The following is a 26,572-nucleotide window of genomic DNA, read 5'->3' on the forward strand; positions in this document are numbered from 1 at the left end:
TAACAAGCCAGTATTATTTCACTTAGATTTTTTTTTTCCATTTTATGTTTGTTTACATAGTGTAACAAAAATATTTTTATTTTTTTACATCACTATAGTGGAAAATGCAAAGCAACAAGCAGAATACACGTAATAGTGGTAAAATACATTTTACTTTACTTTTCTGGCTTCAGGTCCCTGTATACAATTCCCAAGCTGTGAAGGTGATCCAAAGCAAGGGCCAGTTCTGCGAGGTAGAATTTCACATCTTCCTCTGTAAACATAACCTAATAAGAACTGTATAGATTTACCTTCTGATCTTGTCTTCAGTTTTTAAAACTGCAATCTAAAAAAAATACTCCTGTCTGCCTGAATTTCAAAGTAAGTTTTAGAAGTATCTTATGAACTCTTCATTACTGAATTCACCTAACAGAAATGATATACTAATATAAGCTAATCATCAAGTACACAAAAGAACTTGCAAAACAAACAAAACCATCAGCAGTTACTGCAGAGCATTAGCTAACTTTTAAGGCAATGAATTTAACTGTTATATTTGATGTTATTGACCACCAACACTCCTTCTGCCACAATCCTATACAGATCGTTTTCTACTGCATTATAAAATTTAGTATAGGACTGCTGTATTGTCTCTATTAATTCATATTGCCTATATTTAGAAAAAAAAAAAGGTAGATACAATTTAGAAAAAAGTATGCAAAATACAACACTTTGGTGAAAATAACAATTGTGTGAAAATCTGCAGTGGGAGTTGAAGAACCTACTCTGCTCCTCGTAGGAAAATAAATCCGAAGAACCCTAGTGAGATACTGAGAAACTGACTGATGTTGCATATAGAGCATCTGAGAGATGCATTTCTATTCTAAATACTCAACAGGTTGTTCCTAACTTCATATACAAGAATCATACCTGCTTTGGCTCTTGTCACATTCTACAAGCTGGTAATCTTTCAATTACTGGAATTGAATTTGAGGTTTAAGTGAACTATTCCTTTATTTGTTGAAAACACCAGAAACTAGAACAGCCATCTCAACTGCACAGTAGAAAGCTAACAAGACTTAAATTAAGGTAACTGGCCTTACCAATTTAGTAGTACTCTGACCTGTACTTTGAATTGCACATATATAATCTGTTCTACTGGCAACAGAAATATTCCTAATTTCCATAATGATAGGTATGAACAATAAAGCTGTTACGCTACAAAGTTTCACCTTGATTTTATAGAGAACAGTGTTGATACTGTTTTTCATCTATATCCAAAAGAGCAAGAGGAAACCTTGGGTATTGCTACTCCTTGGAGTAGCCAAAATGCACATCTCAGAATACAGTGATGCTAAATGGTAATCTACAATGTCTCAATAATAATTTCATTTAAAACTGCTTTCTGTGCCAAATTAAACATGATGCAAGTCAACTTCATTAAATGTTACCACTGAAAACTTCATTATATACTCATTTCACTTCCACAGCTGAAACTCTCATACCCACACTACAATTCAAAGACCAGCAAAAGTGTTTTAATAACCTCATACTAAACCCAATTAATTTAAAGTAATCCTTGTGTGGAAAGTATGAAATGCCATAGGGAGTTTACCCTCATGTGTATTGCCCGTTGTCTTTGTTTTGCCGTGTACTTTTAAAAATACCTTGTCTTCCCACCAGAAAATAAAAAGGCCTGATTTTTTTTCTTGTCTATATATACAGTAAGTGTTTAAAAGCCATCAGAGAAGGTAACTTAAGTCTTCCAAAAAACATGTAGACACTTAACAGGAAGAAAACTTGACAATTATCAGTTCTTTATTCCCAAAGGGAAGGCATACCTCTTTCACCACCTAGCTGCTCTTATTACAGATAGACTTGCATCCCTTATTTAAGAAGGTTGCATACTCAGTAATCCCAGCTGTGTTAGTGCAAAAGAATAGTTATTCCTGCTGGACCAGAATTTCCTCTATAATTAGACATCCTATATCAAAGCAGATATTGACCTCTTTCCTACCTACTGTTCCAATAACCCTTTACAATTCGGTCAGATTGTTTAAGCTTTTAACCTTCCTTTTAGCCTCCAGATTAATTAATTTTGACCTCAATTCTTAGACATGATCACTGCTTTACCAAGGTCAGCTTTTTATAAAAAAGGAAAACAAAAACCCCTTTAAATTCTTCCTTCTCTTTTGCTGGTTCCTAAAGTAAAGCTTTATTTTTACAAAAATTATATGGGGGAAACAAAAAAACCCAACTCTCACGGTCTTACATACTGGGGATACAGGCACCTCCACGTCACGAAAAATCAATCAGATACCCAGTATTCTCATTTAAGAAAGTGGCTTTTCCTGTGCATTAGCAATAAAAATGTATTTACACTGGTGAAAACACCGAAAAAGCTCTCTTACTGTGAAGTTGTTGAGAAATCGCCATTAAAAATTTAGATCTTTATTTTCTGTCTGCAAACCTTTCATAAAGTCTTATAAACATGATCATAATACTTAAGGTAATATAATAAATATATGCCAACAATTTATTTTTTTAAATAGTAACAGGTGCATCATATTGCCTCCTCTGAAACTCCCTCCAGAAAACAAAAATAGAAATTAAAAGTTGAAGTTCCAGTTGCGTGCCAATGTTAGATGAAGGGGAGCAGTCTCAAAAATACTCAGTGTTCACACTGTGTGAGATTAAGCATTAGGATTTGCATTACAGCATTATGAAATTTTACAATGCAGCAGAAACCTCTTATAGATTAGGCTTCCAGGAGCACCTAAGCTGACTGTGAGCATGAGAACTATACATCCCCTTTCCTTATTCCTAAATCTTAATTTACTTCAGTTAGGTTTCCAAGCAACAAAACATTTTTAGAGAAAAGAACTGTCCTTTGCAGATAACAAAGAAAAACTTAAGCTACTAGTCAACACACATTCTTGTTTCTTAAGGTTATAGAATATATTCTAGAATATGTAAGGGAAGCCCAACTAAATTAAAAACTTGACTATGACAAGAATTATGAGGGAGACAGCTATAGGAGACAACCTTATACTGACAAAAAAGCCCACCTGCCTAACACTGAGTGGAGATAAAATTTTAGGTACTTACCTCTTTGGATAATCGCGTGAATACATCTCCTCCCCTGAGAAAATCCAATATTAAATATAGCTTCCCTTCAGTCTGAAAGGCTTTAAAAAAATAAAAATATCAATAGTTGTGTGACAAAGATGATCTACAGAACAGATCTGAATGCTTTTACAACTTGGGAATTTCAGTGAAAGACAATACTTTTGTTATGGGACTGAAACAATTCAGTAGCACATGAGGTAATGTACTGAAAGATTACTTGCTTCTTCACAGAAGACAATCTTACTCATAAGAGATCATTAAAGTATTGTTCTTTTATTTCTCCTTTGTCAAACAGGGAACAGCAAGTATGTGAAAAAGAAAATCTCTGCAGAACTTGTAAGAATTTTCCAGGAAATCTTTAATCAAAAGGACTTAACCTAGAACTTTTATACACATGCATATTTACATTCTTTTTTTAGTCTTGTGATTTTAACTTGCAAGAACCTAATTTGAGCACTAAAATGGACACTAGTTTCATAGTGAGAAAGAACAACATCAGCTATGCCTTCAAGTATTGAAAGAAACTGTAACAGAAAAAAATACCAACCATAGTGCAGTTTGACGATAAATGGATGATTTACTTCTACTAATATATCTCTCTCCATTTTTGTACGAACTCTATCCCGAACTGAGGGAAAAAAAAAAAAGAAAAGAGACTATTATGAAACAAACGTATTTGGTATAATACAAATGGAGCAGAAATTTGGATATGGAAAGTCCTTGCTGTCTAAAGAAATACTTTTCCTTGTTACGTTGTTTTTAAATTTGAAGTCTCCCACAAAACACATGCTTTCAGACAGCAAAACTCTAATTTGTTTCTTATCTGCTCCAGCTTCCTTAATGTCTACTTTTTTCCCCCCCAAACACATCCCAATATTTTGTGATTAACCATATTACTTTCAAGAAAAGACTCACATCTACACTTCCAGGCAGCTAACTTTAACCTCTGAATTAACTATCTGTACCAGATATATATTTTCTTTCTTTTATGATTACTTTTTCCTCTTCAACTAGTAACAGCCCCTATTTACACACAGTGAAAATGCATCCACTAAAGTGTGTTCTGAAAGCCAAAACAGTAAGTCAGCTTCCTATGGCACCTATAACAAGAGGGAATAACTTAATTTTAACCACAGTAGAGTTCTAACTTAACAAAAGACAAAAGGAAAACTGTTTATGAAATTAATGTTTTAATATAATGAAAAGACTAAGCAGAATTAAATAATACAATTTTAAACTTTGAAAGGGTACTCTTTACCACATAATTAAAGCTATCTGGCCAGATTTAAAATAATTCTTAAATGTGAACTTACAAGTTACTCTACAGAAAAGCTACTTTCAGAGAAGCGTTATAAACTCACTGAAAAAAATTTAAGATTAAAAAAGATTTTAAAAAAGTATTTACAAGACTCATTTAAGAGATACAGGTGCACTGAAAAACATTTTCTGAAGCTCTAATACAAGAGATACGCATACCTTTTAAAGAAGCTTTTTTCAATACTTTCATTGCATAAAGTTGCCCAGCATCAGGACCAATTATTTTCCGTACGAGGAAGACCTGGGAATATAAACATAACTTTTAAAATTACTACAAAAAATATTTTATGTAAACCTGACTATAAACCATTACTATGTCTTTACTTTTAACTTCATTAATATAGACAAGGAGATAGTATATCCCTAGTCCCATCCCATTCCTCAAAAACTCTGAGAAATTAAAAGATGCCAAATATTCATAGTAAGTCTTTTTGCATAAGCAAGCCTTGTAATCCAATAAGCAACTATCACAAAGCATTTACAAACTGCCTATTAATTTCAGACAGCTTTCAGTGTTCTTTCCTAAGTACACATCTTTAAAGGAAGATTGATTGTTTGTTCCTTAATCAGAGTAGAGGTACATTTACCACCAGGCTCTCTGAAGTATTCAGACTGGTCATAAACTATACATTCTCTCCTAGAGCAAGCTGTTTAAATAAGTACTTATCAAATAAGTACTTACATAAATGTGTTTCTTTATATTACTTTCTTGGAGAATGACAATTCTGCCTGGTCTGCCTCGTCCTAAGAGATTTTTGATGTTTAAGACTCAAGTCTCAAATACGTAACAGCCTCTATTAATGAATTCTGCAAGACTGGCACGATGAAAGCAAGGAAATATCACCACCTAAGATCAAAGCACCCCTTCCCTCTGGAATAGCAACTCCAACAGGTTTTTCTACTCTTTTTCTTTCCAGAGGAGTTTTGACGATAGATGTTATATAACTTGACACTAAGAAAGGCATAATATTAACTAAAATAATGCAGTACAAATAGGTGTATCTCCCCTGACTAATATTCTAACTACTATGTCTTTCAATTTACAAAACGGTTTGGTATGTGCTCCTGTTTCTAAGTTATTCTTCTTATAATAGCAATTATTAGTTATGAGGAATGTTTGTACTGTAAAAAAAAAAAATAAGTAAGTGTATAAGTCCCATGAGAATGCCAAGAGCTACACAAAATTGCCTCTTGGATCTTACCTTATTCAGATTTTCATTAACACTAGATTTATGTACATATATTCTTTGTTAGAAATTATTAAATACTTCGAAATTATTTTTTAAGAGAAATAATCAAATAGGCTTGTCAAATTTCCCATTCTAGTATCAAAAATTCATACACTGTCACTGACTAAGCTGAACAGGGTTGGGAGAGGGTTTGTTTTTATTTTAAGCTCCAGTTAGAAGGAAAATGTCGTCATGTTTCAAGGTTATCAGGAGTTTTGTTTAAGTTTTGCCCAATGATTGACCTACAGCATTGCTCTCATATGATGTTGATACTCATAAAGGGGGCAATTCAAACACCAGCAAATAAGAAAACATCTGTAGATTAATACATCCACAATCATAAAAGTAAAAATATTAATAAACATGTACAAATATTTTAGTACTTAATAACTAGCAGCTTGTGAGAATGTAAAGAATCCACGTACAAGTTACAAATTCTAGCCAGTAAGGACCAAAATAGCAGCCACTGAAAACTACTCAAGCACCACCTATTGAATTTGCAGACAAAGTCTCCATAATCCCACACCTTGCGGAGGAGATACAATGGTCAGCTGTTCAGTTGTAAAGCAAAACCAAGATGGGCGCATGTTGCACAAAGTGATTCACCTAAGTGAATGGAAGACCATTTTCAGCAGACTGAGTGCTGAAACCTCAGAAGGTTATCAAAGCCTGAAGAAACTCAGTACCAGCCATGAGATTTCACCCTTTATTTCTGTGAAGTAGTGTTAAATCTTGCACAGATAGCAAAAAAGACAGGTAGAGGATGGGCTGTAGCACTATACTAGCCAAAGCAAACAAACCTTGTGTTTGCTAAACCCAAAGGGAGATCCCTGGGAAATACCAACTGGAGAGAGAAAACAAACACCAGGAAGGCAACAGCCATTGATCTTCACTGTTTGTTTTTTTTTTTTTTTTTTTTTTTTTTTTTTTTTCTTTTCAATAGAAAGCAACAAATACTAGATAAAAAGAGCTCTGTCCAGATGGGCAACAGTTGCTGTCCAATTCTTAAAGCTGGCTCCTGAACCAAGTACTGCCAGGTTTCAAAAGTTCTAAAACAGACATCTCACCAAGTTGGTGGGATTCTGAGCCAGAACGTTCCTCAGGCTGTCGGAAGTCTGAACTCTGTAAGTAAGAACCTGTCTGAGTATGATGTCCATACCAGATGTGCTGAACAGTAAGATAGCTTAAGACATCTCAAGTCAAGAGTAATAAATGCATGGAGCCTTTTAGTCTCTGAAGACAAGAGGCATATGAGAGAATTGGCAACCAACACTACCTGATAAAGAAATGTTTCTTAGGCTGCAAAATATCAAGAAATATTTTAAAGTCTTTTTTCTAAATTATCACTTATTCACAGAACGCCTTCTTAACGTGTCCCCAGGAGCAGAGGTTTGGTCCTGCCACAAGACAGACAAAACCAGCAGAAGAATAGGAAAATAGAAACATATGTAAATTTGATTGTCTGTTTTTTATGTGTTGCAAAAGGTCTAGTTTGAGAGTCTGGTCTTAAAAAATAAATTAGCTTCTTATACACTAGGATTAATATTTTAATAAATGTGTTTCAAAGCAGTCACTAAGACATTTGATTTTTAATTTAGTTTCTGCAGTGTGACACTAAGCGGCACATTACAAAAAAATTATTTTAACAAACAAATTGCCGTATTTCTTCTATAACCTATTTGATTAATTGTTCACTTAGCATCTTTTAGCTGTAGATCACTTGAGAAATACAGCAAAATGAAAAAACTGAAACACATTTCCCAGGTTATTTACTTTATTGTTACTTTGGTTCAAGTTCCAAACTACCACAATCATTCTTTCGTACCTACATCACAGATTTCATATATTGAAAAGTCAAACATTCACAGCGTGTCAAGTATCCTCATTAACAGACAAATCACCATCTCCGCCAGAAGTGTCTATTGATGTCTATTACACAGGTGATGCCTCCCAAGCATCAACCTAAACTACAGATGATGTGAGGCAACCTATATGGAACAGAGATATTGTTCATTCTGTTTCCTCACTAGATTCTGCAATAAAGTCTTGAGGCAGTCAAAACCACCATAATTTTATTTCAAATAGCCATGGCATAAGGCAAACAGAGCTTGACAACAGCAGAGCTGCTGCATAAAAACCACCCCTAACTCTATAACCCAACCAGTAATAAAATCCCTTGCTGTGGGTGCCATTGCTCCAATGAAGTTACAGGTCCCAGTCCAGGTGAACCATAAACATGCTCAGTTAAAGCAAACCATAACTTTCCATAGCAGACCTCCTAAAATTTGCTACTGACTCACCCTTCTGCCTAGAAACTGAGGCTGTTGCCTCTCTGGCTCCGATATGATTTTGTGTCCCGCTATAAACACTGCTCCCTTGGCACCAAACCAAGATCGGGAAAAAAATGAAATTTGTCAATAACATTCGCAGCAACTCTGCTACGGCACTGCCTTTCTTATAGTAAAAACAACAACAAAAAATCCACATAAACCGACTGCAAAACAGGATGGATAGCTTCCTCCAAAACAGGATAATTTCCACAAGCATATCTGCCTGTACTCAGATTTGTTAGGTTTATACCCAACCTCATAGCATTATAGAAATAGGGGAAGTAAAACATTAATAAAACAAAGCAGGTTCAAAGTGGACATCAGATGAAAACAAAATTTGTTACCTTACCTTTCCAAATGATCCCTGTCCAAGAACCTTTAGTAGTTCAAACTGTGCTGGATCTGCTTTCTCACACCCTTCTTTCACATGGTGTGTAATAGGAATTTCTTTCACACTTCCTTCATCCTATTATTTCAAGGCAAACAAAAATATAACAGTGAACAGGCCTGAATTAAGCACCTCTCATTAAAAGTACATGTAAATGCCTGCTCTTTTATTTCATTTTTTTTTAATAAAATATTTGAAATTCTAATAAGGCATAAAAAAGCTGTTCAAATGAAGTTTTCCCACCCATCCTTTCCTAAATAAATGCACTTAGATTTTCTAAACTGAAGCAAAATTATCAAAGAATGCTCATTTATTTCCTTTTGTCACAAATATTACAACTACAGCAAAGACAGATTTTGTTACATGAAAGGAATAAATACACAGATTTTTAAACCAAGTCTAAGATGATCCTTGTGTGCTTCACCTCTGTTTTAGCAGCCTTTCATTTTCGCAGTGATTACTCTTCCCGTCTTTCCCTTTCCTGAAATAGTCTTAATGAAAGCTAAAAGGAATTTCATCATTTTAGGTAATTACTGCTTTTCACAGAAAGTAATAAATATGGTCATCCTGTTGTAGCTAAAGAAATATGCATCGTTTGAAGAGCATAAATAAGATATGAGTCATCTTAAGAACTCTGCAAATTCTTGCATCCAACAGAAGAAACAAAGCTCTGGGGTGCAGAGCTCATGGGAAGACTACCCTGTGTGGAGACCTCCTTCAGAGTGCTGAGGGCAATTGTGAGGTAGGTAAGAGATCTACTGTTCTGTTGACTTTTTCCTGTTACTGTCATCTTTACCAAAGCAGGGCACAGCAGCTACAATTGTGAAAAGACAAACATTCATGATAAAAAACAAATCAGATGATGTATTGCAGCTTTTATGGTGCAAGAGAAGTTTCTGTGAGCCAAAACAACATGTCAAAATAAGCACCCGTACAACTACACACTACGCGCCAAGACCTACAACAGCAACCTCAGCTTGCATGTAGAAGAGGAGCGGCCACCCTCAGCCCTATCAAGAATACCAATGAACTTCTTGTACACAGCAAACAACCCGGTCACAACAGAAAATCCCATCTGATTTGGACTACTTTGCTTTTAGAGTATCCAGTGATTAACTGTCTTCCTTATCCTCTCTTTAGATCTTCATCTTGAAAGCTTCTCTTTACTAAGAGAGACCAAGCAAACATGGTACCAACCTACAGTGCATTGGCTCTCACTCAATGACAAGTACAACCACCACCAGAAAAAGACCTGATCACTTGATGAAACAGCTCAGTTTAGGAAAGAATATCATTCTATAGTCAGGTTGACTACAGAAAGTCTTGCTGCCCAAGACCATGCATGAAAACTTATAATCAGCGTTATCAGATTTGATACAGAAGCATGAAGATGAAATTCTCTAGGTGGGTTTGCACAGAAATTCAGGGCAGAAATCTGATCATTTCAATGTGTACATACTTACTGCAATAATTGAAAAGAAGGGGGGGGGGGGACGGACACGGCCATCATCATACTGCATTAACTGTCTATGCCTTCATTGCTTGCTTTGTCCAGAGGGGGAAAGAAAGGGTTCAAACATCTTACTACGTTCACAAACTGTATTCCAGAGGTTATCGCACAAGTCTCTTCCCCTCCCCTACATCTCTTATTTAATATTCTTTCCGGAAAAGGCCTGTTTGTTGTGCCTGCTTCCCATGCAAAGGTAGGTATTAACACCAGACGCTGCTGGATAACAAAGTTAATTCTTTAATTCACACTCTAAGCTACTCTATTTCCCCCGTGTTCACAAAAAACCAGCTGATATACACTGATGATACAGTGTATACATCCCAACTTCATTTCATCCTTCCTGTTGACTATGCACATACATATTGATATGAAAAATACACACATCTTAATTTTTATTTATTTTCTTAAACACATGCCTGGAATTTAAGGCAGGTAAGAACACTAGCATTTCAAGTCATCTGACGACAGATGAAAGCAGAGTCGTCTAGTTATACACCAAGTTGCACAACAGGCTTAATGGCTGGTTCTTTCTAAATTCTCTATTTAGAAGCCTTTTTGCTTCACCATCCTAATTTGTATTCCTTAACACTGTGAACCTTTGTGTGAGAAAAGATCTTTAAGAGTTCACCTGCTCTTCTGTTTATCACCCACCTTGAGTCATTAGCCCATGACATCACATGTGGTTGCTGAGGAGACGGAGCATTTTTAAGTGTGAACTGAGGAGAAAAATGTTTTCTATGCAAATAGAGATGTATGAAACAAGTTATTTTTTTATGAAGTGTTTTACCTTCATAAAAGACGTATATATAATTTCACCTACTTAACTATCATTAAAGTACTAAAAATTGGCATGTCTGAAGTATAAGGCGACCTCTGCATCATCAACAAGAAATGAGCAGGTAAAGAGTTGAACAGGTATATAAGCCAGTTTCATTTTCATTTCTAGTTTGGCTTCCATGAACTGCAAATTTGGTTATCTGATTTTGTGCTCTGTTGCTTGAGCAACAAATCTATTTCAAGGCTCAGGTACCGGCTCCCACTGAGCTGCCTTCCACAAGAGGTAACTATTCCCAGCAGGTTCAGCAGAAGACAAAGCACTGAAAGAAACACCACAATCAGTTATGGCTTTGTGCCATCTTACTTCGTTACAGCTTGGCTGGTGCGTAGCTCCAAGCACCTAACGAACAAGCTCAGCAACATCCTTCTGGTTCAAGTGCAGTGAAAAGATTGAGACAACCCATTGCTCATCTTTCTTTCCTACCCATAAGATGACAATGACACTGATGGCTTATTTACTTACTCCACACCGGGAAATGTACAAGCACCACACGTTTCTGCCCCCAAAACTTAATTCTGCAAATCACTTAAAGAGTTATTATTGCAACACAAAACAGTGGTTGCATGCAGCTGGCAATAAGATCTACTTGATAGCTTCTTCCATGATCCTGTTCAAAAATACACGGATGGGTGCGTTGAAAAAACATGGCCAATTTTTCCATGCAAAGTCAAGCATTTCACCACATACAGAATGAACCTGAAGCTTAATCCAAGATTTAGCCAGCATATAGAACGTTGATCTTCAGCATCTCCGAAATATGCACATCATCAAGGCACTGGACAAAAATCACACTCAGTAGGGTTTATCTGGGATATTTCTACATAGAAGTCAAACTAACATGCCAGTGTAAAAGTTGATTCTGCTCTAAAATAGCAGGAATTAAGTACCTTCTAGATGAATGTACAGCAACTACATTAAAAAAATGCAAAGGAAGAACAAATGACAGTGTAATGACAGCAACACTAAACACATGACGCATAAAGGGTTCAAGGTTGGACTGAGCACTTTCTGAGGTTGAGGGATCTGTAAACGCTCTCTCCATCACACAGAATCGGTCTTCCATGAAGCACTACCTCATGCGGCAAACTTTCCCAAACAAAGCACTTACATACCCTACCAAGGTACTAATTTTCAAAATCATCTGTGAGACTTAGAGCCTCTTCAGATCTGGTCAAATAAAATGATAGGTTCAAAAGTTAATAAAGAGCAGGGAATGCATAAGTTTTGCTTCAAAAGGAAGTCATGCTAACAAGTATCTAAAGCGAACATCTATCAAATATACTTACATGGTAGGAATATGGTTCACCTTCTTCCATAGGCTCATCTGCCATTTTAAGGCCATTTAGCTGGAAAGGGAAAGGAAAGGGAATGCAGAAGAAAAAAAAAAAAAAAGGCACAAAAGAAAACAACATTAAGACCTAATGATTTCAAATAAGCAGAGTTCATAATTTGACCAATTTAAATTTCAGAGCACACAACTGAAAACTGGTGTTCTTGTTGCTCTAATGTAAAACCGTAGTTTCAAACAAATGCTACTGCTTAGTAGTTACATTTAGCATCTCCCTTATGTATTATGTAGCTTATCCCTTTGTGAATGCCATTCCATGCTTATTTAATTGGAATTAATTTAAACTTCCTTCTTTAAATGCTATAGATACCATCCATACAAGATAACACTAATGTAAAATTCTTCCGTTATGCACAAAAATTATGTTGCAGATGGATTTTATGATTTCAAGTTTGTAAAACACATGGCTGAAAATTAGTTTGCAGTTTAAGGAGAAAAGATTCAAAAGTGATTTCAAGTCTTTTTGGGGCAAGAGGGAGAAGTGCAAGACCAGGTAGAATGGAGAACACACACCATAGAATTCTTATGCACAAAAATAATTACCTATTTCCTTAAAAAATGAGACTCCTGAAAATTTGCTTGCATCAAGTTATTTAAACATCTAGCAAATAGAATACTCACGCTTTAATGAAATACTTTAGAAACTGTAGATCTGTATATTAAAATATTTGTGGCTCAATTTCAAAAATAACACCTTTCAGAGGCAAAAAAGTATGATATATGCATCTGGACAGAAGCAAATAAATGACATACTCTTAAACGAGCACAATACTTGCCAGCATTTGCCTACCTCCCCTTCACACACATGAAACAAAAACAGATATCAAGCCCATAGTCACAGTAAAAAAAAGTTTAATTTATAAAGTTATTTAGCTTAAGCTCTCCTTAAGTAACAAATAATTCAATGCTTTTAAGTAACTGAAATGAAAAAAAAAAAAAAAAAAAACCAGAAATATAAAATACATGCTCTGTTTCAACATGCAAAGCATTAATTAAAAACTGGAAATACCTGACAAAATAGGTGAAGCCAATTATGGATTTTGCTAGCGATAATTGCTAATTTATTTATATGTTAATTGTTCAGAATCCCTACCTTTATGTGGCATAGATCTCACACACCAAAGTACTAACTAGAAATAGCACAAGGAAACTCAAACTATTTTTTTCCTGAAAACAGAAGTTGAACCAATTAAGTTCTTGGAGCAGGCAATGATATTTTTTTCCTCATACTTCTGAATTTATCTAAAATACATACCTAAGATACCACAATATGGTATGATTATTGGTACGTGAACTGGTAAAACGCAGGACTACAAAGAATCTTGAAATGCCATCTAGACCATACCCCCATTTAAAAACAAAACAGAAAACTCGGCAAACGGGTAGGGCTGAAGGGACAGGTTTATACCACCACGACTGTGTCATCTAAGCAACCCTCAACCACTTCCACTGCTTCTTCTATGGCTCTTGAACTCAAGGAGAGTTTTTAAGAGCCAAGTCCTAAACTAATGACTTTAAAATTAACTCTCCAATTTTTGTATCAAGATACGGGCACTTATTTTCGGACAATATCCTCAATGAAAAAAAAAAAAAAAAAGCCAAGGAAAGTAGCGAAAGTTATTTTCGCTCTTTACATTTCTATTTATCTTAACCACAGTTTACACACATACTTTTCACTTTAACTATAAACTGTCAGTTTAACCCAGTGCTGGCATATTCAACACATGTCCATCATTCACATATATCATGCATTGCCACACTAATTTCTCAAGGCCAAAAATCACTAACCTATTAACGTGAATTCAGAAACCTCACACACACTACAGAAACCAACACTACCAACTAATTTGCTACACAACTTTTTTTTTTTTGCATAGCTATTTTTTCCAAATAAGGTACTGGGAGAGACAAGACACCCACTATACTTGTTATTGTATGAATTAATTTGGTACATCAAGAAATAATGCCAAAGTTCAGATCAGATATGAACTCCAACCTCATTTCAGACAATTCACTGCCACATGATTTCTTTTCACAATATCATTAGATTACATTCAAGTGCAAACTAATGTGAGGCCCACTCAAGTCCAAAAAACTTATTTAAACCCAGTAAGAAAACAGGTGCCCACTCCAGATACTCAGAAATACGATACAATTCCTCACTCATGGGCTTTAATTTGAAGTGAACTTAGTGTGCATTTCACCTTTTCTTTCTTTAAGTATTGTCAACATTTTCCAAGGTATTTTACTTAAATTTAAGCTCTGGAAGCTTAAATTAGCCAGAAGAACTGCAGATACACTGAAAACAGTAGCTTAACTCCAGGCAATCAGATACAGAAAGTTGTCACTGCTGGAATAGGATTTGAACCAAAAATCAGAATGTTATTTGATCTACATAATTCCTAAGCACGCCATGTAAGCATACTTTCAGCTTTCCAGCAAATCAAATACAGTAAGTTATTGGATTTTTATGGCAGGTAATCAAATGTCATCTTAATTAACAATTTCCTACTGTACACTTTACGTTGTTGCTCATGGTTTGGTTTTTTTTTTTTTTGCCTGTCCAGTCTCTCTGTAACTACAAAGTCTGGGATGCCTGCCAATTTTTAGTCCAAAGAATTTTATGTTCTAGTGGATGAATCAACTTTTATTGCCCGATATACATTACTATACTTTTGCCTTATTTGTTTGTGAACTCTAGTCACTGTCCATTAACAAAACAACAAGCCTGTTGGATTGCAACCCAAAGTCTAGTAGTTTGTTAGTTATTCAGGTAAAAAATTCAATGACAGAAATCAAATCATTACTATTCTGTACAGCTACTTATACTGGCCAAGTTTCAGTAACTAGAGGTTTCCATCATCCCCCATATTAGGCAAAAAAGAGAAGTTACAATTAATACTTAATTCCCACCTCTATGGAAACCAAATACAAAATTCTGCTTCCACAGCCAAGTGGGACCCTTTTAATGATTTAATCATTAATATTTATGCACAAACATATATAGAACAGAACTATGTTAACCTCTAAGTCATTACTTACTAAATATCTATGAGCACACAAATTTATTGAGAATTAGAAAGCACACATGTCTATACAGAGAACAGATGAAAAGAAGCAAGTACGATTATTCTGAAGGAGATTCTTTCATCCTCGAATCATTTTGTTCGGTGCTGCTAAAGTCCTACAACTAACTGAACATTTTAAATATTAACTTTCATTAAAACACAAACTACACTCAGACATTTAGGCAAACAGTGCCAATACTTTCCAAATAAAAAAAAAAAAATAAAGTTAGAGAAAGTATTCTGCATTGTTGATGAGTATAAAAATAACTAAAACCACTACATAAAGAGATGAAAACAAAGCTCGGGTCAGACAACCTGGCAGGTAAGAAACTTACTTTTCCAGAGGTGCAGGCTAAGAGACTCAATCCTCTGACGCCAAACTGCCTCTGAGGTAACACAGCGCAAACTGCCTTCTGATTTAAATAGCTGCAATGGATCCCATGACTAGCTGGGACTATACCCTATTACCTTGGGAGAATATCCAAAGGGCTTTTGTGGGCTGGTAAAAAGCTTAACTACTATTGCACATGTTTTTCCTCTGATAATTACAGTAGAGCAGAGCAATACCAGTATTACCAAAGATTAGAACCATCTTCCCCCATATTAAGGATGCTTTAACAGTTAACATGGTAAATGCGTTATGGTTTGGTGGCTCTATAGGTTTTGGCCAAAAGAAGCTAGAGAAATGGTCAGCAAAAAATGCCTAACTACAGGGAAAAACAGTAGAAGATGTATAGCTGCCCTGTTTTTATATGTCTTCATTTAGGCAATCAAACAGAATTAAAAATTTTATAGAAAAAAACAGAACGTGGAATTTTATAATCATAATATTACTAGAAAGTGTTATTCATCAGCACTCATGGATAATCTAGTCTGGCTTCAAATAGGTAAAATTCTACATAAATTCAATAAAGGCTTCTGCATCCTCCACAGTTTCTCCTTCACTGCACCCAGTTTGCTAAGTTACTGCAGCTACAGTCACCAGATCTACACCTCTCAAACACAAGACAAACCAGTTTGCTTCCCCACATAAAAAAAGTATTACTTCAAATACTTATTTCAAAATGTTAGAGTGGAAGCTTACACATTAGAAACCCCAATTATTTTGAAGACTTTGAAAAAAAAAAAAAAACCCTTTGAAACAAAATTTTGTTAGGACAACCACATTTGTTCCTCATTTATTTTGAATTACATCTGCAGAGAGTTTGCATCGTTAATTTAATTAGCAACACATTGGCCTACTGAATCTTACTGACTGAGAAAAGTTTGAGAAATCTGGGGGTTCTATGCACAGGCAAACAGGTGAGGGGTTTTACTATTCTTTAAAAAATGTCTAAAAGTCACTGTGAACAAAACTGAAGCTTCAAGGCACCCGTTCTTTTTATAAAACATCCACAACTTTTCTCCATGCAACAGTTTTTTCGGTTTGGGTTATTTTTTTTTTAATGTAGATTTTGTTGTTGCATGTTGTGCCCAAGCTGGACGCAGTGCTCCTTACTGCCTGGCTTAGGGTAGGAACAATTTCCCCCAGTACAGCAACCAACCCCATGATGCGGAAGATGAAGCCGTGTTATTAGGGTTACCCATCATAGAGTTACACCAGCTACAGCAGAGTCCCAGCCTACCACGATGTGACCAGAGGAAGGATGTCCCACTGACAGCAGTGCTCACGTGAGACTCCACAGGCCTGTGCTGAATTTTCTTCTCGAACTCCCTGCTAGTCTCAGTCCCTCAGCTCCTCCCACAAAAGGAAGAGGCCAGGTGACTCACTCACACTCTCTTTAAACACACCAAGTAAAAGAGGAAGATAAAGCCATCTACCTTAAAAAAAAAACAAACAAAAAACCAAAAACCACCACCAACATAAAATACTTCAGCTCATAATCAGTTACAAGGGAAAGTTATAAAGTTCTTTTCCTGTGGCAAATAAATCATACGTTCAGACAGGATAACAAATCATCGGCCATATATAATTACTAATTTTAAGAGAATATTTTGATCCTTCCCATTATCAGAGATCGGGGAGAATTACGCGTGTCTCAGACTAGTCACAGCTATGACAAGACACAAACCTAACCATAAGCACAGGGATCACTGAACTAGGGAAGGAGTTGAGATCTTTTCACTACTGCCTGTCTGGGAGATGACTGTAACTCCACAATCAAAGGGCATAAAGCAGCCACTCTGGAAATTGTGTTTCATGGCAGATTAGAGAATACTGGAAAAGGGTGAGATTTAAACTTGATGAAAACAACATATTGCAAATCTTATTCTTAATGCAGTAAAGTAGTAAGTACATCTCTAAATATTAGAATTCTATGTATTATGAGTTAACAAATCATACCTTTCTTCTGATGTAGGGTTATTGCAAAGTCTCTCCAAAACTATTCTGTGGGAACTGAGGTGAGCTACCTTGAACAGAACTCCCGCTCCATTTAGAGACTCAGAATACCATAGCAGATTTCCAAAATGATCTTCAAAAGTGGTATACCAAAGCAGAATTATTATTATATTGCAGCACTTCTCAATGCATAAAGACATTCATTGTTTTCCATTTAAGAGTACTAATGTGATTGCTGGGTTGGTTTTTTTATTTATTTTTTTTTAAAGGCAGTTTATTCTCATAAGTCCTTATAAAAACTGTACATGGTTGCAAAGGCTGAGGGTACTTGGTTCAAGTTACCTGCAATACTATTACTTTTTTTCTTCGCATAACACCACCTAATTGCGGAGACTTTCAGAGATGCACAAAACTAGGTAGCTGAGTCATCCACGTCACTGCCAGTAATTACTCACAAAAGAGTTATGCAACTCTGAACCCTGACAAAATTCAGTGGCCTTTGACAGACCAGGCTCAGAACATGCTCAAGACAATGGACTAAAAACACTGGCCAAAATCAAAGATGTATTTATTTAAATTGACATGGGCAACAGACTACGTCCAACAGCAGCAGAGCTCAACTCATGAATATGCCTTTTGGAAGGCGGCAACTTCCATGCAGCCCACTTTTCCAGCAGAATACTTTAATTTCCAGTCACTTTGTTGTTCCAGCCTTGTCTTCTCAGCCTGTCACTCTCAGCCAATTAAGCAACTGGCTTCTGAAGTACTTATTTCAAAAATAAATATCTGATTATGAGGTTGCATTTATGCAATTCACAATATTCCTGTATTGCAAACAGCATGCACTTCAGTCAATTACGCTTCTCCTTTTAAATGCAAGATCACTTCTCCTTTTAAATGCAAGAAAATTCCAAAATTACCATATTCTGCCCAATTCCAAGTATTTCTGCATTTCATTCAGCTTGGTCAATAAAATAACATTTACTTACCTGTTTCTTTGTAGACTGCAATCATATTTTAATAATTTACAAGAGTTGATTATAATCAACACCTTTGTACCTATTTTTTTTACCATGAAAATACTTATTAATCCTACATTTAGGAGGAAACAAATTCACTCAATATTTGAAGCTTGTACTGCATAACACTGACCCTTTCTACTTATGCTTAAGGAATTCCCACAGTCACAAAACTGCTTCACAAGTTACGCTGTTATAAGAATATGAGACCAGACAGCAATAGCACAGTGTAAGGTCCAAAATGGAATCCTTGGCACTTCAAAGACCATCAACATGAAAAAGGGCAAAATAATTCAATCCTAAATTTCTTCCAAAAGTTCATGTTGCTTTTATGCCTTGAAGCATGAAAGTTTGTCTCCTACCTCCAAGATCGCATCTTTCCCTTGCCAACTGTTTTTACTTTGTCAACATGAGCGCTACTTCACTGGCGATGCACTTATTTCTAATAACATAATCCTAAATTTAGTCAACAAGCAGACTCCTCAGAGAACTGTTTCTCAAGTTTTTCCTCCTATGCTACAACTGATGGATGAGAGCACCAGTAAGCGCAAGTAAGTCAGTCTTCAGAACAGAGAAAAATTTCACAGTAATTCTGTTGACTGTAGCTGCAGTGAAGCCAAGGTCACCGCCATCTATCAGATTGCCAACACAAGGTTATAGTAAGTACTATAGGCTATAATTAATTCTATAAAATTTAAGTGAAGTATCCAAACCAAAATTCCTTTTAACATAAAATAAATCTTCGTTAAATCCCCAAATGACGCAAATGTAGAATTCCAGCAAGTGAAAAGCACTACAAATCCCTAAGATGCACTTAATATAAAGTGTTACGACAATAGTAAGTATTTGTTAATGTAATTTGGGAACTTCATACGCAACTTAAAGAAACTGGTTGTGGTATAAAGGGAATCTCAAGCGCTGCAAGCCAAATGTAACATGGACGTAACAAACGTGATGTCTCATTTTAATCAGAGCACAATTGAAACAGTTTTACGCAGACCCTGTTTAGTAAGTTCATGTACAGGCTTGAGGAAAATACAATTTAAAGAACAACTGTTGCAAACAGTTGCCTTCAGATGTTAGGAACACAGAGTTGCTTCAGTTACACATTCGCCACCCTGTGCTCAGTTAGCTAGACCAGCGTGACTTCAGAACCAGGCTCCTACGGCACTGCGTTGCCAGAATCACGTCTCTTCATTAGCCCAAGCCCAGAAAAGTATTTGAAGATACCTTAAACATCATCACCAGCAGCAGAACTACCTGTCTGAGCTTTGCTGTGCTGGAGCTAGGGCTGGTTCTCCAGCCTCTTGCTAATTGCCAATACAATATTTACGGGAAAATCTGTACACAAGAACAGGAATCAGCACAATACTCTGAAGTTACACCAGCCTCAGTGGAGGGGTGTTTGTCCAGCCAAAAATTACTGAGAGATGCACAATAACTATAAGTGTTCACATTTCAGCTGCACTACTCTAAGTTTTATTATTTTAATACTAATGTGTCGCAATATTCTTAAAGAACAGATCAACAGGGCCAAGAAAGTTCTCAGACCTTCAATAAGCTTCATACCTTAACTAGAGCATACTATTTTTACAAACCATGGGATTAACAAATGAGCTTTAATACTTCTGCTGACTTTTTAATCCTTACCTGTAGGTTCTCTAGCATAATTAGGATTTCTCTAATATTGAGGTACAGGGATTGCAACAAGTATTATTAGATCATTAGAATATTCTAAAGTGTTAAAGTGTAGCAGCCATGGTATAGAAATGACCAGTAATTATAGTACTTGGAAACGGCACTCTGTAGACACAGAAAATAAAAATAAAAAAAAAACTAAGAAATTTAAACCTCATGGCTTTATTCCTACTGTGAATTACGTGGCTTTTTATTTTACCCGTTTACATGTATAAATTTTTATTAGAGAATAAAATTTAACCAAGATCCTTTAAAGGATATCCTTTCACTCTTCCCCAAACTTTAATCTACGTCTGTTTTGCGCACTTGGCACTTAGAGATGAATTTGCTACAGACTTTTTTACTTACGATAAGAAAAGCCTACTGTATCATGGAAAGCAAGTCTGACCAGTTGTAAGAAGCTTTATTTAGATAACATCTTTTGTGTGTATAATACACCTAGGTGTAATCTTTTATTTCTCATACTTGATGATACTTGATACGCAATCCTACGCTTCTGATTTAAAAGTGCAAAAGTTTTAATACTTGATTGTCACATTCTGCTGAGATACATGCATTATTACAGCATAACCACTTTTACTATTTAATTGGGGTTTTTAAAATAGCATTTGGTACTTGCTTATGGATGCACCTAGAGTGCTGAGCTTGAAGACACTCTCGAAGTCACTTCTTGTTCTTCACAACATTTCACACCCAAACCTCAGTCACACACTCCTGGTTCTTTCTGTTAGTTGTGTGTATGATAATTACTGTATAGCTATTCGATGCGAAAGCAAAGGGCCACAACCTACCTGGATGGGCATCCGGATTAGTACAATCAAATTTTCAGAAGTTAAAGCAACTTTCCACAGGAGCTACGGCCACAAAACTGAGTTTACAAACCCCTTCCAGAGCTGTAGCCTAACGGGGCACCGACAGCTGTACACCACCATCGCCAGGCAGGCGGCACCGAGCACGCCGGCCCTCCGGGCTCCGTAACGGGCGTCCTGCCCCCTCGCCCCGCCGGCCCTCCTCTACCCCCGCACGTGTCACTGCCGCACCCACGCGGCCCCGCGCCCCCCACCGCCCCCCGAGACCGGGGGCCGCGGCCTCGGTGCCCGCCCTGCGCCCGCCGGGCCGGGAGGCGGCGGCGGGCCCCGGGGGAGGCCCGCGGGGACGGGCTGCGGGTGGCGCCCCGGGGGGCCGCCGCCTTGCCGGGACGGGCCGAGCTCCCGGGTAGGCGGCTGCGGGGGAGGAGGCGGGCGCAGGCCAGGTGCCCGGGCGGCGGGGGCCGGGCGGCAGCGCCGGGGGAGGCGCGGGGGGGGGCTGTCCCGGGGGAGGCGGGGAAGCGGCGGGGGAGGGCGGCGGGCAGAGCGGGGGCAGCGAGGCGAGAGACCCGCGAAGCCGGGGCGGGGCGGGGGCCGGCGGGGAGAGGCCGGGGGCGTTGCGGTCTGCGGGTGCCGGGGAGCGGGGAGGCAGGTGCCCGCGGGGAACCCTGCCCGCCCCGGCCCCACACTGACCTCGCCGCCGCTCACGTACAGCTCCATTTTGTGGCAGGGCTCCGGCTCCTCCGCGTCCTCCAGCGGAGCGAACGGCACCATGTCCCGGCTCTCCTCCCAGCCGGGCAGCCGCTGCGCATTCCCCTCCTCAGAGGCGACGGGCGGCCGCGGCGGGCTCCCTCCTCCTGCCCATAGAGCGCGGCGGCGGCGGCGCTGGGGCTACTGCTGCTGCCGGCCGGCGGGAGCGGCTCCGCTCTACGCTCCCCCGCGCACACCCCCCAACATGGCGGCCGGTGGGGGCGGAGCCTGCGCGGCATGGGGATGACGTCAGGGAGGGCCGGAGAATCCCCTGCATGGGGTGGGGGGGCGGTGACGCGCCGTGACGCACGGCGCCGTTAACGTTGTCCCGGCTGTGCGGCGCCTCGTTCAGGGGGCCGGGGCCGGGGCCGGGGCCGGGGCCGGGGAGGCTGCCGGCCTGCGGCACGGGGAGGGCTGCGGTGAGGGCGGCCACGCCGCGCTGCCCTCCCCTCCTCTCCCCTCCCGCCCGAGGGGCCGCGGTGAAGAGCCGTGAGGGCAGGCGGCCGGCGGCACCTGAGACTGAGGGGAAACTGAGGCGGGGGGGTCTCGGAGAGCGGCTCGGGGGGCGTTTAAATCAAAACAAAAGAGGGGGAAAGAGCGATGGTGTGAGGGCAGTGGCGTCCCCCCGGCTGGGAGCGCCCTCGGCCCGCAGGGAGCTGCCCGGCCCTGCCCCGGGGGCCGTGAGTTCCCTCAGGGGCGCAGGGGGGCCCGCCGGGGGGGCAGCGGCCGAGGGGGACTCCCACCCGATGAACTGCGTCAGGGAAAAAAAATCCCCACGAAGTTTAGTTTTGTTTTTCAAGGTTTAGAGGTGTCGGGATGCGAAGCGCAGGCGGCTGGAAAGCGGGGAGAGCATAGCCTGGTTCCTCCGGGGTTCTGGGCGAGAGGAAAAGCGAGAGAGACTACGCCGTGAGCGGAGCAGCTTCACCCCGGTGACAGACGCCACGGGGATGGACGCCTTTGTTTCCAAGCGTGTGTTCAGAGAGAAACACTACAATGTTTCCAAAACTGGGGGGGGGGGGGGGGGGGAACATGGATGAAAAAATAATATTCCTCCATCACTGATCTTAGGAGCTGGAAAACACTAGATGCTACAGTCAAAAATACATATTCTTAAAGATAGAAAACTACCTCAAAGACAGAGAGGTTTTTATTTAAACACTCTGCATGACTTATTAGTAAGGCCTGCCCTTTAGTTAAAGCTACCAAAGGAAGTCTCAAACCGTTCTTAATTACCAAATAATTTTGATGAAATTAGCACGACCGAGGGAACAAGCTGGTATGGCCCATCGTCCAGCATGCTTTCCCGTGCTGATTTTTTTTTTACGCAGAAGTCAATCATCGTACAAACGAATCTATAGTATAAGACACTGTGCTGCTGTGGTCCTTGATTAAATGAGAGTGACCCGTTTGACAAAGCTAACCATGACTGGTTCCCTGTCACTGAGCCTGCTGAGCAGAGTCGCCTGTTGTGGAAGTGTCATTGCAGCAGCAGCCGGCATGCATGGCAGCATTTCCATTGCAAACCTATTTTTAAAGGTCTGTAACTCAACCATGGAAGACAAATGTTTTGGACTGGAAGGGGGAGTGTGTACCAGGATGTTCATCCTTCAGAAAATAAAAAGTATGCAAGAAAATGTAGCACCAAAGCTACCAGTACTCAATATTGAGAGAGTCTACATTTTAAATATAGAAGTGTTTAGGCTAGGTCACTTGCAGTTATGATTTGGGAAACCCATAACAGTTTATTGTCGTTTAGACAATCATTCTATCACCCGATGACCCCTCCCCACCTGGGAGGGGGAATTGGGAAAAAACAAGGAAACCTAGGGGTTGAAATATAAACAGATTTAACAGAATAAGATTAGATAATTAACATTAATAGCACTAAAGAACCAATATTGATTCTGATACCAATACAAAATACACAAAGATTATACTCAGCCAACTATATCAGTAGGAAGCTGTGCACTCCCAGCAGTGGACAGTAAATGTGGGACACTGCGGGCACTACGGCTTCGGGAGGAAGGGAAAGCCTCAGGAGTCTGGCACCGAGGCATGACGTTCTCAGGATGGCAGCCATCAAGGAAGAGAGAGAGAACTTCGCAGCAAACTTTCTAAATTATATTGAATGTGATGTACATGGTATGAAATAATCCTGTTGGCCAGCTTGGGTCAAGTGCCCCGGTCTTGCTCCTCCTCATCCCTGCACCTGGCAAGCTCAAAAACACCGAGACCTTGAAACCCCCACACTGTAGCTGGCTGTAAAGTAAATATTTTCACAAATTCTGACACTAGAGCGTTCTAAAAGCGCAGTCTTCCCAATATTAGAAGAGAAATTAGTCCCGTGTTGCTGAAACCAGGACAGTTGTAAAGATTATTTTTGTTATGGTAGGATTGTGCAAACATGGAGCTTTTAGAGCAATTAAGTGACAGGAGATGAAGGGACAAGCCCCAGCTTCATGAGCCTTTGGTTCACACACAGCTACCTACCCCAGTGTCTCTGTTCGTATAACTGGTGTGCATCCACAAGAAGCCAAATGGCCAAATCTTTTCTGTGAGATTAAATACGTATGTACTTCAGTAGTGCCAGGAGGCAGATCTTAATTTAAATATAAAGGAAATCAGGTGAGAATTTTTTGAATGTGCTTCAGTGCATAGCAAGAACTTTTATCTAAAACTTGTGTGCAGATGCAGTTTCCCTGCATCTGACTTTTCTTATTGCCTCAAACAATAAGAGATTGCAAACAAGTGTTCTGCATCCCCAAAGTCTTAACACTATCATATTTGAGAAGTTGGGAGAAAAACAGTAATCAAAGAAATTAGGATTGTTATTCATAGAATTATGGAATGGTTTAAGTTGGAAGTGACAAAGATCACCCAGTTCCACCCCCCCTCCCACCAGACCAAGTTGCTCAAAGCCCCATCCGGCCTGGCCTTGAACACCTCCAGGGATGGGGCAGCCACAGCTTCCCTGGGCAACCTGGGCCAGTGTCTCATCAGCCTCATAGTGAAAAATTTCTTCATGATATCTAATATAAATCTAACCTCTTCCAGTTTGAAGCCATTCCTCCTTGTCCCATCACTACATGCCCTTGTAAAAAGCCCCCCCCCCCCCCCCCCCCCATCTTTCCTGTAGCCTCTTTAGGTACTGGAAGGGGCTCTAAGGTCTCCCCGGAGCCTTCTCTTCTCCAGGCTGAACAACCCCAACTCTCTCAGCCTGTCCTCATTGGAGAGGTGCTCCAGCCCTCTGATAACCTTTGTGGCCTCCTCTGGTCCCGCTCCAACAGGTCCATGTCCTTCTTATGCTGGGGGCCCTCATGTCAAAGACTGTAAAAGGGAAATTATGATATATGTAGATATAATAATCACCAAATAAGAAAAAATAAATTCAGAATTTCTTTTACTTTAGGTCTCACAACCACAGAAGCAAAAGGTATTCAATAAAAAGTCAACAACGTGTCACAGAAATTAAAAACTTAGCAAGATATCCCCCCCCCCCCCAATGGCCTTTTATAGAAAAAATATAATAGCAAGTCATTAATTTAAGAAGACCAAGGCCTCATGTCTTGGGTTTCAAATGAGTTTTTAAATATTATATATGTGGATATTTTTTGTACCTTTTCCTAGAGCATCTAATCTGCCCTGTGTCCATGACTGTATGGATATCAGATCTCATTTGGTGTGCAGTTTTCAGATGAGGATATCAGATCTTATTTCAGTTTTCAGCTGAATATTTTTTACATTCCAAACCCTTAATTTGTTCAGCAGGTTCTGCCCATTATGTTCCTCACCAGGTCCTTGTATGATCAGCAGGACATTATAACCACTTTTTCCACTGTCAAGTGCTTTTATTAGAAGAAGGTTTCAAAGTAACCAGTTTCTAAATATTTATTCACTTTAAAATTAATTCTATGACATGGCAAAGTTGCTGACAATGCTCTTTTACCAAGCTTAATAGGAAAGAAATAATAATAATAATAATAATCATCATCATCACCATCATCATCATCATCATCAACGGGATCTGCAGCCAAAATTCAGCTTGTTCAGCGTCAGTAAGATGAACTCCAACCACTCAGTTGTCTCTTTTACAGACCTCAGGGCTGTGGCCAACTGACAACATCCATGCTTAGTTTGCTTATTCAATTTCCCTGAAAGTATCAGTCATACACTTGAAAATAAAAGCAACAGATTATTTATGAGGTGAAAAAAAAATCCCTGAAAATTTCCTGCATATGATTCCTAGCAGGACATTTCTGAGAGAACTGTTTAGTTGTTTAGTTTTCTGTCAATTTGTATCAACATTGTACTTCAGACAAATCCTGCAAACTTTGTGTTCATTCACCCAGAATGTTTTTCAAGAAAGGAAAAATAAGAATATTATCATCAGGCCAGTGCCTTTTGTGCCTCCTCCCCCCAGTTAATGATACTGGAATCTGAACCACGCTAACCATGGCAAGTACAGCACAGCTCCACCCTGGAAAGCAAAGCAGAAAAAACAGCGTGAACACAGGAATATGTGAACAGTATCTAGTTCAGCAAGATCCCAGGAAGGAAACTACACAAAAAGCAAAGTTTGAGGAAACTGCCCAAGCTGTGACTGATGTTTTTATTCCGTGTTTACTATAATGGTAAAGCCCCTGAACAGGTACAAATTTGGGTTTTGTAGATTCAGTTCAAAGCAGACTCTGAACTCTAGTGTTGATTGTGAAGGTGGTTTTGGGGGAGATACAGTTAATTTCTCAGGGCAAGTTTATTCAAGTTCATCATCATTTCACCTTTAATCTTTTGTACAATACCGTTTAACAACACTTGCACAGTC

General features: G+C 39.0%; 1 protein-coding gene across 1 annotated transcript in view; it reads right to left on the minus strand.

Moving 5' to 3' along the window:
• RPS6KA6 (ribosomal protein S6 kinase A6) overlaps nt 1-21,899 on the minus strand; it is a 40,566-nt gene extending 18,667 nt beyond the window's left edge. The window contains exons 1-7 of the mRNA XM_082488431.1: nt 21,694-21,899; nt 12,007-12,066; nt 8,334-8,450; nt 4,585-4,666; nt 3,656-3,736; nt 3,088-3,167; nt 160-266 (exon numbers count right to left, since the gene is read on the minus strand). Of these exons, the coding sequence (XP_082344557.1) occupies nt 160-266; nt 3,088-3,167; nt 3,656-3,736; nt 4,585-4,666; nt 8,334-8,450; nt 12,007-12,066; nt 21,694-21,774 (608 nt within the window). The 5' untranslated portion in view covers nt 21,775-21,899. The remainder of the gene's footprint in view (nt 1-159; nt 267-3,087; nt 3,168-3,655; nt 3,737-4,584; nt 4,667-8,333; nt 8,451-12,006; nt 12,067-21,693) is intronic.
• Nucleotides 21,900-26,572: the final 4,673 nt, after the last annotated feature.

The sequence above is a fragment of the Vanellus vanellus genome (assembly GCF_965231255.1).
Source record: "Vanellus vanellus genome assembly, chromosome: 10".
NCBI lineage: Eukaryota > Metazoa > Chordata > Aves > Charadriiformes > Charadriidae > Vanellus > Vanellus vanellus.